Source organism: Micromys minutus (assembly GCF_963924665.1).
Source record: "Micromys minutus genome assembly, chromosome: 28".
Lineage (NCBI taxonomy): Eukaryota > Metazoa > Chordata > Mammalia > Rodentia > Muridae > Micromys > Micromys minutus.
The window spans coordinates 7,235,348-7,248,083 of NC_137963.1; the positions used below are offsets into that span (position 1 = coordinate 7,235,348).

At 36.9% G+C, this 12,736-nt stretch overlaps 1 protein-coding gene across 1 annotated transcript; it reads left to right on the plus strand.

Annotated features, from left to right (window-relative positions):
* The first annotated feature begins 2,008 nt into the window (after window positions 1-2,008).
* On the plus strand, window positions 2,009-12,512 carry LOC308438756 (FERM domain-containing protein 3-like). Its single transcript, XM_080940232.1, has 3 exons — window positions 2,009-2,252; window positions 9,426-9,884; window positions 12,287-12,512. Exons 1-3 carry the CDS (start codon window positions 2,126-2,128, stop codon window positions 12,304-12,306), a joined length of 606 nt encoding a protein of 201 aa, XP_080796358.1. The 5' UTR covers window positions 2,009-2,125; the 3' UTR covers window positions 12,307-12,512.
* Window positions 12,513-12,736: the final 224 nt, after the last annotated feature.

The following is a 12,736-nucleotide window of genomic DNA, read 5'->3' on the forward strand; positions in this document are numbered from 1 at the left end:
TTTAGCTCCTTTGTCAAAGATCAAGTGACCATAATTTTTGTGGGTTCATTTCTGGGTCTTCAATCCTGTTCCATTGATTTACCTGCCTATCTCTCTACCAATACCATGCAGTTTTTATCACAATTGCTTTGTAATGTAGCTTGAAGTCAGGGACAGTGATTTCCCTGGAAGGTCTCTTATTGTTGAGAAATGATTTTGCTATTAGTTTTTTTTTTTTTTTTTTTGTTATTCTGGATGAATGATCAATGTGCAAATCACTCTTTCTAACTCTATATAGTATTGAATTGGAATTTTGATGGGGATTACATTGAATCTGTATATTATTTTTTGGCAATATGGCCATTGTTATAATGTTGACAATGACCTACCAACCCATGAGCATGAGAGACAATTCCATCTTCTGAGATCTTCTTCAAGTTTCTTCTTCAGAGATTCAAAGTTCTTGTCATACAGATCTTTCACTTGCTTAGTTATGGTCTCATGTAAACATAGTTTTCTTCATTTTATTATATATTTCAGGTATTTTCTCACAAAATTAAGTTCATATAGACATAAATTTCAATGTCTATGAATTATTACATACGCTGAGTAATATTCTCACTGGAAATTTAGATTGATGTTTTATTGATGTAATAAATGACACCTTGATGAACATGTTTTGTCAACATTTCTGCATATTCACTCAGAATAAATTTCTAAAAGTGGATTTTAGCATTAAGGGATGACAGACTTGTAAAACTCCATACATTTTGCTAAACTCTGCTCTGCAAATGCTGTTAACTTTTGTCTCATAAAGAAATAAAACAATTACAGTTGATGGTTTCAAATGACCCTCTGTCTCCTAAGACAAGGAAAATCCACTGTCATTTTAAAATCTTTGTCAGTAACATAGCTACTATAAGTCAAAAATTGTATGAGTGCAAGATGACAAAATGCACAGAATTTTCTTCTGAAATCAGTGGGAAAGAAAAATACCAGCAAAAACATAAACGAAAATGTTTTATGTGTTATTATTATTGAGTTAAAAATTTCAGTTGTATAGCATGTACTAAAGACCAAGAATATGTGTACCCTTAGTGGGCATGCTAGAATTCAAGCATGTTTCTGTCAGATGCACAAGTGCAGAGGATTCTAAGAGTACAGAGAATGTGACACTTGACTCCTGCATTTAAAACGCATTACAGCTTGCAATTCAAGCAGCGGCAGCTGTCAACACGGGCATTTATATTTTAGTCAACTGTTATTATTTGAATCCCAAGCTTCAGCGTGGATTACCATTTATTAATTCTATGAATTTGCCCAGTTCAATTTTCTCCATATGCTTTGCTTGTAAACTAAACGAAGGGTTGGCATCGTGATAGGGATGGAGAAGAAAAATGCAAATCACTTTGGTGAGAGGATTCCAGTCTAACATGCTCCGCCCCATGAGGTTGCCAAGTAGCACCAGCAGTGTTGCTTGTCCGAATTTAAACTTTTTATACATGTGCAATACACATCATTATCAGTGAAAAATATAAGCTGGTAACAAATCATTTCATGTTTAAGCAATATTATCAGAACCATGTATTCCATTTTCACATAAGAGGCCTTATTAAAAATAATTGTGATTGTGATTTACTGCTTAATTTTTTTTTCCATTTAAAATGATTTAATTTTTTTTAAATTTTGCATTCTTTCAATTGGGCAAATCTGCTCTAGAACATAATAGAGACCCGTCAAACATGTCTAAAACTAAATAAAAGTAAGCTGCTTTCTCCATTGTAGAATTTGGAAATTTTCTTTTTATACTGGGGCTTTTAACATTTGTCAGAGATCACTGATCTAGAAAAAAAAAAAAAAAAAAAACTATGTGAGGACTATGTGTAAAATTTTATTGTTCATCAGAGGACGGGTGAGAATTTATAAATAGTATTCCCTCCCTTGTCCTTGCCCAATGTCTATCCATCATGAGTTATTTTTGTTGGCTACATTAAGAAGCTGACATTTGATTCATTCACAGTGTGTCCTGCCTTGGTCCTTTGAAACAGAATGGACAGTGAGCGAAAGGTCAGAGCTGTTGTTGCTGGTTGCATATGTGCAGGGTCCCTACTGACAAGAGACCCTTAGGAAGATCACATCATTAAATATGGCAAAATGCTTGGTCAAGATCAGGACTCAGCGAAGCCTCCACTTACACATGATGAACCACTGCAGCAGCAATGTGTTTGTCCGTCTGCTGAAACATGGCTCCAAGGTCATACCTCGAAATGCTGGTACGTGCTTTTCCCCCGGGGGTTATCATTCTATGCCTAGTTAAGTGTGACTGCTTGCAGCTACATGCTTACCATTGGCGATCCAGGGAGACGCTGAGGATAATGTCGCATACAGTTTCTTTTCTAAAGGTTGAAGCAGGAGGGAGAAAATGGGAAGGAGAGAAATAGAGAAGGCTACTCAGGAGTATAAACCTGTGAGTGAGAAGGGGAATGGGAAGCCAGGTTCTATTGTGCAATAAAATAATAGAGACACTTTCTGTATTCAACAGATACAAGAGGAAGGCTGTTGTGTATCCTTTCAGATTGTTCAGTAGCGAGAGATGATGCTAATTAGGCGTAATCACAATACTTCTCTGCCTCTCATTATGGGAGTTTCTGATCTCAGGTCTGCTTTTGAGAATGAGGCAGAGCTCCCCCCCTTTTTTTTTATATTCCAAGAAGAATTTTATTAAAATATCAGGCCCTCTTCTGGTCTCTGAGGGCTCACACACAGGAAAAAAAAAGACAAGCACATGAGTAAATTTAAAATTGGATGCAAATGACCAGTAAAATAACTTCAGTCAGGCTGACGCTATGTCCATTTCTCTTACCCATAGTTATCATGTTTTACGGTATTTTGTGGTCTGAGAAATTGAAATAAAAATGTAATGTCAGAACTACAGCCATGGGGCTGTAGTAGCATATGCACCTGAAGTCAGGTCATCAGCCACAATGCTGCTGAAATCATATATGATTATTTTCTTGTGTGTGCTTTTTTGTCAACTGGTCACACCAAAACTTATTCTGGAAAACAGCTGGAATTAGTCGTAGCTGAGTAATATTTAGAAAACTGACTCTTTGTCTGAGATTCACTGTATTTTATTATGATATGAGTAATGAGTGATGTGTTCTTGTTTTAAATATACTGTTGTTTGGGTTGAGAAACACTTGTATCCCTAGCCTAGCCTGTAACTCACTGTGTCTTACAAAGGTGGCTGTCAATTCACAATCCTTTTGTACCTTTCTCTCCTGTATGGTTTATATATATAAGACTTATATTTATCTTATTCTTAAAAGCACAAATGTGTAGAATATTTTCTTGTACATTAATGCTCTCAGCAATAAGTTTAGAAATGTTAAAAATGCCATATAAAGCATTTTTATGGACAGAATTGTTCTATCTATTCCAAAGAAATTTGTATATTAGTACATATTAATATGAATCTTTTCAAAGCGGAATAAATAATATAGAGAATGTTTATTTTAATGTAGAGAAATTATAATTCACATAGTCATAAGATTATCATTGTAAATCAACATTGTTTGGTTTTTGGTCATAATGACTAGTGATGAAAACAATTTAGGAACAGGTATTTCTTCACGATTCCTAAAAGTATATTTGAGAAACAAAGGGAAAAGGACTGCAGGAGATCTAGACATTGGTCCTAACAGAGCAGAGAGCAGAGACTGAGTAAGCTGAGCACTACAGCTGGAGCCAATGGCTGGAATGAGATAACCTGTGGGCTCCGAGAGGCCAAGTGATGAGGACGGATGGATACACACAGGGAAACACATACACAGAAACACACACAGACACAGGCACACACGTGAACACACATACTCATTGGCTTTAGCCATGTGGTAGTCATTGCAGACTTTGATAACAGCCATTTCAGGAGGTAATGTACACAACAAAATCATTGAGACATGTAGGGAAAAGAACGACATGAATTCTCCTCGTGAGTTCTAGATACTGGTCACAAACAATGTTATTATAGTTATTAAAAGAGTCAGCGAGAACATAGGTGAAGCCATGAAGTTAGTAGGTAGTGAGCACAGAGCTCATTCTATCGGATGAAGCTTTCTTGAACTAGGCAGGAAGCAAGAAAAATGATGAGTTATTGGTAGACCTCCACCTTCCTAAGAAACAGTGGGAACAAAACCAGGAAGGCTTTAGGATTACTGTGGGGTGGGGAGGAGAAGGGTATTTGCCTAAGTTTCCATTCTTATGCTGTTTGAAATGACAAGGATAATTTTTCATGGGTTTAACTTAGAATAAACAAGCTTCATTTCAAGGATGCTCAGAGGCATATCTGGCATGAGATATTCTGAAATGTCCAAATGAAAGTGAACATCTTCATCGAGAAAGTCAATGACATTCAAAAGAATTTTAAAATTAATGCCATGCATCGTGAATTTCCTTTGAAAGATTGAGCTACATTGCTGTTTGTTATGGATAGAAAACATGTATGTGCCTAATATCACATGCACTGTACAGTAAGCTTCTAAAGTGTACTTCATTTCAGACTTAATCTGTACTATGAACAGGAAATTACTTATTGCTTTGGTTCCTTTGTTTTCTATGACACAAAAATAAGTGCCATGGTATCAGACAAAGCAGTTGTGAAACTGGTTGTGAGGAAGGAACACTTCAATTCTGATGTAAAACAAGAGGCTCCAAGCAAATGCTGTGTGGTCCTTCTATGAATAATGAAGCTGTGGTTTTAGTGAATAAAAGTATAACAGGAAAGAATGGAAAATACATTGGGACTTTGGAATCTGAGAGGTTAGGGAACAATCCCTAATTAAACTCTTCTTTGGAGAAAGGCAAGGGAATAGTTCTGTTTGTTAGATCACTGGCCTGAACTACTTGGGTAAATCCAAACACCAGAAATCTAGATAATTTTTTAACTTTTATGAGTCATAGGCTATATGCCTAACAAAACCACAACATTATCTTTAGTGGACGGCAGTGATCTTTTGTAAAACTTAGATTTCAAAGCTATTAGTATCTTCTAGGCATCAAAGCTCCTTGTTAAACATGCAGTTCATTCAGGCTGTGTGGACAGATTATAAGTGACCAAGATTAGACAAGTTGAGGGTACAATGAATAGTACATTCTGTAGGATCCAAGACACAGTTGTAAAGAATTATCATTTCCTCTGCAGAAGACACATCATAAAGGACTATTCTTAGTGGCCTGCTCTACCTTATGTGTACAAAGAGTCGGAGCAGTTTCTCTGTTGGCAGCAGCCCTCAAGTGGGCAAAGGCCGATACAAGGGTATAGAATACCATTGCTAGAATCTATGTTAATGTAGGACATCATCTCTGAGCTGTGGAGCTCAAATGAAGAGACTAAGACATTGTCCTTGATAGAGAGTTTTGAATACATTCTGAAGGCAGATAGATATACAGAAGCCAGCCACAGCCACCATGTGTCAATGAGGAGATGAAAGGTCTTTGAGCGGCTGGAGTATCAAAACATTGTCATCAGAACACGATGCTGCCTGCAATGTCAAACTATCCCTTAGCTCGACTACGGTAGAGGGACACAGGAAGTAGAGTGTATGCAAAGTAGACTACCTAAGGAGGATATGAAGACAGTTTCAGAAGCAACAAAAACAAAGGAGCGCTCACAATCTTCTTGACCACACGAATGAAAACAAAGCCAAGAAGGGACGATCTTTGCAGAACAGTGAAACATTCACATACAGAAATTCATGAGTTTCCAAGCAGAAGAGTCCAGAGGAACTCCTTTTGAGAGAAGTCCTCTCATTAATAGAAACTAAAAATTCCTAAAAGCCATAACATTTTGATCTGTGTCTTCAGTTTTCATAGAGAAAATTTATAACTATATCCTTCTTTCTCCACTGAGATGCAATTTACTTAATAAAATAAGAAGTATTTTAATGAACAATCCGCTGATGTTTAAGACATACCGAGTGACAGGTAACTAATACGTTTATATAGTGCCATAACATTTTTATCTTCTATAAGAAAATCTTGCATCTCTTAAGCAGTGACTGTTACTGTTTATTTCTCTTCTCCCACAGAGAAGACTCCCCCACCTTAATGTCTTCTGTTTCTGCGGATTTTCATGTATTTACTATTTCAATAAAAACATGCACTGGGTGACCTTTTGTACCTGGCTTCTTTCACTTAGCATATAGTTCTTATGTTCTTCTGTGCTGTGCTGTTGACCAGTACTTTACTCTTTGTTTATGTCTGATAATATTTTTGGAATGTATAAAGCACATTTTCTTCATACAGGCATCCACTGAAAATCATTTAGGACACTTTCACTTTCTAAAGTTTAATCTGCATTTCTATGATCCTTTGTAAGAAATTTTTAGAGTATTTACTTCAGTTTTTGTTTATTTTAAGAATGTATTTATGAGTGGAATTATTGCGTCAGATGAATAGTAATTCTAGATTTAACTCTGAGAAATCATCAAATTGTTTTTCCTAGTGACTGATCATATTACATTCCTTCTTGCAATTTACAAAGTTCTAATTTCTTCATATTATCACCAACAGTTAAGTGTTTCCTTTTAAGAAATGTTATCATCCTTGTAACCTTGGGTTCTATAATATTGTAGCTTTAATTTGTAATTCCCTGATAATTTATAATGCTGAACATGTTGCCTGAGGCCTAGTGTTCTCTAGCATCAGGATTTTAATTTTTGAGATTATAATATAATTAAAACATATCCATTTTCTATTTCGTCTCTTCAAATCCTCTACCTACCCCTCGGTCTTTTTCAAATTTATGGTCACTTCTTGTTGGTGCGTGTGGGTTCCTTCTCGGTCTGCATAATATTACTCATGTGTATTTTTTCACAGATTATTTCTAGTTGTCTTTTTCTTTAAAACTGAGAGGTCCTCTTCAGTCAGATCTACCCAAAAATATTTATTGGTGCTTGAAAGATAAAAGGATGCTCAACCCTGTACTTCTTAATTGTGAAATACTTTCTGATTCTTGTTTGCCCCCATCTGCCTTTTTTTTTTTTTTTTTTTGGCAATTTAGTGGAGAAAAACATTCATCTCTTCCAATAAAAAATAAACTAAAAAGGTGTTCCGAGTAGCTGGGGAGCAGAGAGATCTTAATGCACACTATCAAACCTTTAAAAAAAAAAAAAAACCAAGCACTGACAAAAATGTATTCATATACTTTTATGCAAAAATGCTTAAAATTTGTACATTTGTCTTTGTTTTTTAAAATAAAGTTCACAATAAAAAATAAATTACATATCATTTCATGAAGCAGTTTGCTTCCTGCACATACACCTACAGAAAGTGCACTGAAACACAGTAAGTAAACTTTATGTGTTTATAAGAAATCTAAAAGTAGATTCTGGAAAACGTTTTACAACTCAACTGAGAACAAACAGAACTTTGAACATGAAACTGTTTAAAATTAAATGTAAAGTGTAACAAAACAAAACATGACTTTGTGCACACAGTATGGCTACAATTACAGATTAAATATGCTTTCCTAAAAATTTGTTGGAATACAAGAATTTCATATGGCAGAGGGTTTCCCCGGACTTTGGAATATTTTCTTAGACTTTACTGACCGACTCTCTCTAAATTGGAAACCTAAGATCCTCTAAAATTCAAAACCATCTTCGGACTGAACATTTATACGCTCAAAGGCTTTTTGGTGTTAGGCCTTTCAGACTTTGGGCTTGTGTATCATAAGTCAACTTGTATTCAATCATTGTGTATGGCGCCCATCACAGTTAGAGACCCAAGAAAAACTGATGTAAGGATGCCCACAGAGTCCAACTTGGTTAGTCAATAAATTTAGTGGTTTTACTTATAGGATTATTGGTAAGGGGTTACTTGTAAGAACAGAAATACCTCAAAGTTAGCTAACTGCATCATTAATATCCTATCTTAATATTAATGAATCCTCACAAAATCTGGAAATACAAGAGCCCACGGCCTGGCTTGTAGGCAGCTTGACATGTTAGAGAATATCTCTTTGAGTTAGAGTAGGTAGTCTGAGCCTTTCAAGACAGCGTAACTAGTCCTTCTCCTCCAGTAAACTTAGTTGGCCTAAGACATTTCTAAGCAACTAAACTTGTCTTGGAGCAACTTTGAACAGTCTTTACTGTCTTGTAATCTTCGGGGAGGAGAGGTTTCACATACCTGGTCAATTTCAGGCACTTTCTGAAGGTTTTGAGTTATTTAGTTACTGATTATTTGTTTGTTTGTTTATTTAATAAAATATTATAGCTCACAAAATCTGATAAATACACAATTTTTTATTCCTTTTTCTTTCTTTCTTTCTTTTTTTTTTTCTAGGAAGGACTCAGGTTTCTACATTTTGGCCTTCCTTCTTTTTGAGCTTCATATGGTCGGAGAGTTGTTTCTTGAGTATTCAGAGCTTTCTAGGGCTAGTGTACAATTATCAGTGACTGCATATCATGTGTGTTCTTTTGTGGCTGGGTTACCTCAGTCAGGATAATAGTCTCTAGTTCCATTTGCCTAGGAATTGTGTAAAGTCATTGTTTCTAATAGCTGAGTAGTACTCCACTGTGTAAATGTACCACACTTTCTGTATTCATTCCTCTACTGAAGAACATCTGTGTTCTTTCCAGCTTCTGGCTATTGTAAATAGGGCTGCTATGAACATTGTGGTACATATGTCTTTGTTGTACGTTGGAGCATCTTTGGGGTATGTGCCCAGAAGTGGAATAACTGGGTCTTCAGGTAGTACTATGTCAAATTTTCTGTGGAACTGCCAGAATGATTTCCAGAGTGGTTGTACCAGCTTACAGTCCCACCAACAGTGGAGGAGTGGTCCTCTTTCTCCACATCCTCGCCAGCATCTGTTGTCATAGTTACTGATTCTTATGGAGCATCCCTTTAGACCAAGATGAGCTTAAATAAGCTTCTCTCCAAGGTGTAATGTTTTAACTTGGAGAAAATTGTGATACAACCACCAGAAATAATAGAAGTGTGTCTAGAATAAAGCCTATAAAATATGCCTCAGAAATATAATGTGCTTATTCATGAACAGGAGATTCTAAAGTTAAATTAATACTACGGTATTCTTTAAAAATACTCTATTTTGCTATAGCATTGAAATCTACAAATGTATGGTTGAATTATATTCATATATTTTTTAAAAGCTGGCCGTAGTTGGAGGCCTTGCAGACAACCATCACAAACCTAAAGGTACTTGCAATCTTTGATCACTGTTGTTTATTTTAGGATTATCATAAACTGAGAACTTACATCTCTATTACGGCCACTAAGGCCCGATACTAAGAGGATTTTGTATACTATCAACCTTCTACAGAAAAGTTCCACATATTCCTTAAATTCCATTTGCTTATCCATCTAGATTTTTGTGAAGAAGACAATCTGAAGTTTAAAATTTACAAAGTAATGTTTCTTTCTAGGTGTCCCATTGTCTAAAGTGGATGCTTCTGAACACCTGGTGGCCAGATCACCAGTGAAGGGATCTCGGGGTTCAGATTATCCAAGTAAAGAGGCAGATGAGGTAACAGAAGACCCCTCAACCGTCTACGAACTAGCATACAACTCCAGCGCCGGTTTGCTACCTACCGGAGTAGACGATGATGATGAAGTAGACACACTATTTGACTGTCCATCTAGGTTTGTGTTAGAAAGAGAGGACACAGGTTCATTCGAGGAACTAGAAGCAGACGAAAATGCTTTTTTGATGGCTGAAGAGGAGAAGGTGAAGGAAGCTCGCCAAGCTCTGTCCTGGAGCTATTCCATCCTGACCGGCCGTATCTGGGTCAACCCTCTGGTCAAGCGTTGTTCCAGGCTCCTTGTGGTGGGCCTGGGACTGCTTCTGTTTGTGTTTCCCCTGCTTCTCCTCCTTTTGGAGTCAGGTATTGATCTCTCCTTCTTCTTCCAGAAAATGAATTTGAGCAGTTTTACTAATGAATACTATTGTCCCCTAAAGGAATAGTAGGTGGGAAGATCAATATTTTTTTTTCTACATGTTGGGCTTCCCTGATAGGTAAAAGGGCTGTCTTCAATAATAAAATTATCTTTTTCAGTAGATGCCATGATTCAAGTGGTCCTTGGTCATAAGGCTGTATGCCAAACTCTTAAGTGCTTTAATATACTTAATACCAGTTTAAAACAAATAAAATTATTTTAATTATGTTAGAAAAGCAGTCGTTTAGTAACCAAAGATAAGTTATTTTTATAGCAGTGTAGACATTCTCTTTTTCTTACCTCGAAGTGACTTACTTTTCCTGTTTCCTTGTCACTGTCATCACTATGAAAGAGTTTGTTAATAATTAGAATATTGGTCAGAGTCCAAGGGAATACTTTTTAATATGACTCTTAGTGAAAAAGGAAATTTGGAGAAGAAATACAACAAAGTGAAGTGACTTGAATTTCGTTCACTAATTAAAGTGAAAGATGATGGGTCAGACAGATAGAAGGTAACAAAGAAGAGCGCTGAGGACCCCTGTGGCCAAGTGGCCCCTCGTACGGCAGTGACTGTGTTGCCGGCCCTCCTGCTCCTCCCTCTACAGCAGCACATTTCACTGATTCTAAATGGCAGTACACAGATTTTACAGTAAAATGGTTCTGATCCTTCACAACATTCACTGTGATTCTGTGAAAAAAAAAATCAAAACTGTGTGTCGGTGAATATGTGTTTATATGTCTATGTCTGTGTGTGTGTGTGTGTGTGTGTGTGTATGTGTGTGTGTGTGTGTGTATGTGTGTGTGTGTATGTATGTGTGTATGTGTGTGTATATGTGTGTATGTGTGTGTGTGTGTATGTGTGTGTGTGTATGTGTGTGTGTGTGTGTGTGTGTATGTGTATTCTTGCACCTATATATTTGCATCTACGTTAGTGTTTTTATGTATGTATCTCTGTGTGTCTCTGTCTCAGTGTATGTGTTTGGATATATGGCAGTGCTTATGTGTTTGTGTGTCTGTAATATGTGTATCTGTCTGTGTGGTTTATGAGTATGTGTCTGTGTATATCTATGTACGTCTGCATATATATGTGTGCATGTGTATGCATGTATGTATATATGCATGTAGGATTGTACATGTGTATAGGCATATGTGTGTGTCTGAATATGTCTCTGTGTATATGTGTATGTACATATGGGTGTGTATGTCTCTCTATGTGTTTATGCTGTGTCTGCTATGTGTGTATATCTTTCAATGTGTGTGGGGGGGGGCAGGACAAGACAGATAAAGGTAGAAGGGGAAGAAGAAACAAAAGCTATCTTCTTGATTTCCATGATGGCCAATACATGCCTTTCTTTCCTTGGTTTTCTTAAGATCTTATTTTATTGGATTCACAGTCGGGTCCACTAATGAAAAGAGTGAAAGGGTCATTAGATGTCATGCAAATTCAGCTTAGGCAAAGAAGATAAGTGTGGGGAGAAATCTTCCAGTCTATTGCTTTGTGCCATTAATTCATGACTGAAAGGCCCTTGTGTTCTCTGTTAAGAGTTCTTACCAACGTCGTCAGAGCAAAGGGAGAAAAGGTACTAAGTTTAAAGAATATAGGATTTCCACCTATGTAAAAATGTTTGATTGCCTTCAGTTTTAAGATATATAATAATTACATACCTCTAATAAAGTTCCAACACTACCAGTACCTGATTTCCAAAGTGGGCAATTTAATCTGTCTAGTTCAGACAGCTTAGGAGTTTCTGAGTTGTGCCCAACCGAAAATGTGAGCATTGGCAATTATATGAGCATATTCCAACCCAGTCATGGTGGCACACACTTTAATTTTAGCAGTTGAAAGTCAGAGGCAGAGGTAGATCCTGAGTTTGAGGCTAGCCTGGTCTACACAAGTTAAAAAGAAAAGAGCCAGGAAAGCCATTCGAATTAATGATATCATGAGACTAAGAAAAGCAGAGAATAAGCAGAAAACGAGGCAAATGATTTCAAAGTGCCAGGAATTAACACTACAACAAACAAATAGAAACAAAACTCTGCAAGGTAGAACAGAGCCTTCCTATGTCAGTCAGACCTGTCCGTCAATTAACTCTGTCATCTTGTCCATGAAACTTCTCTTTTAATCCTTGAGTCAAATAGAAGAAGGCTCTCCCACAACATTGCCAGTAAAGAACAAATGCTCAGAAGTGCTTTCATCTCTGGAGTCATTTCCAGGGTTGTACCTGATGGGACTTGAGTGTCTTTGGGTGAAATTTGCTCTACTTTGGGAAGATACTTACTAAAGGTCTCTCCTTACTTATCTCCCTGCTTATTCTCTCTTTACCTGTGTGTCTTGGACCTGCTTTTGAAGTTCCAGTCCCTATGCCATAACCATTGTCACCAGGACCTGCATATATTGGATCCATCCAAGATGTGTTTTCCACATTCCAGTTTCAGTCTCTGATGGGGAAAAGAAGTTCACGAGTGAGCCCAGGGAAGCTCAGACGTCATCACTTCGGATAGGAAGGAAGAAATATCATTGGGCCTCAGGCTTCACCTCTATTCTCCCATCCTCAGTAAAGCTGATTTGAACCCTTTCTGGCAGTGTGTCTTTTATATACTTGGATTGAAATGGTGACCTTATGATGGGTAATACTTAGGTTTTAAACTTCCAATTTTACAACAAGGATGTGATAATAAAAACCTTATCTTTGCTAAGGTTTGGACATCAAAATGTGTCTGTCATACAGAAGAGTTGTCACAGCCTTCACTAATGAGAGAAGGAACTAGGAATCACTTTATAGTAGGAGGTTGGATGGAA

Excerpts from the sequence above, each read along its gene's own strand:
- LOC308438756 (XM_080940232.1), top strand. The coding sequence starts at position 2,126 with ATGGCAAAATGCTTGGTCAAGATCAGGACTCAGCGAAGCCTCCACTTA. Across the intron at positions 2,253-9,425 it reads GGTCATACCTCGAAATGCTG|GTGTCCCATTGTCTAAAGTG; the intron begins GTACGTGCTTTT and ends GTTTCTTTCTAG. Across the intron at positions 9,885-12,286 it reads TCTCCTCCTTTTGGAGTCAG|TTCCAGTCCCTATGCCATAA; the intron begins GTATTGATCTCT and ends CTGCTTTTGAAG.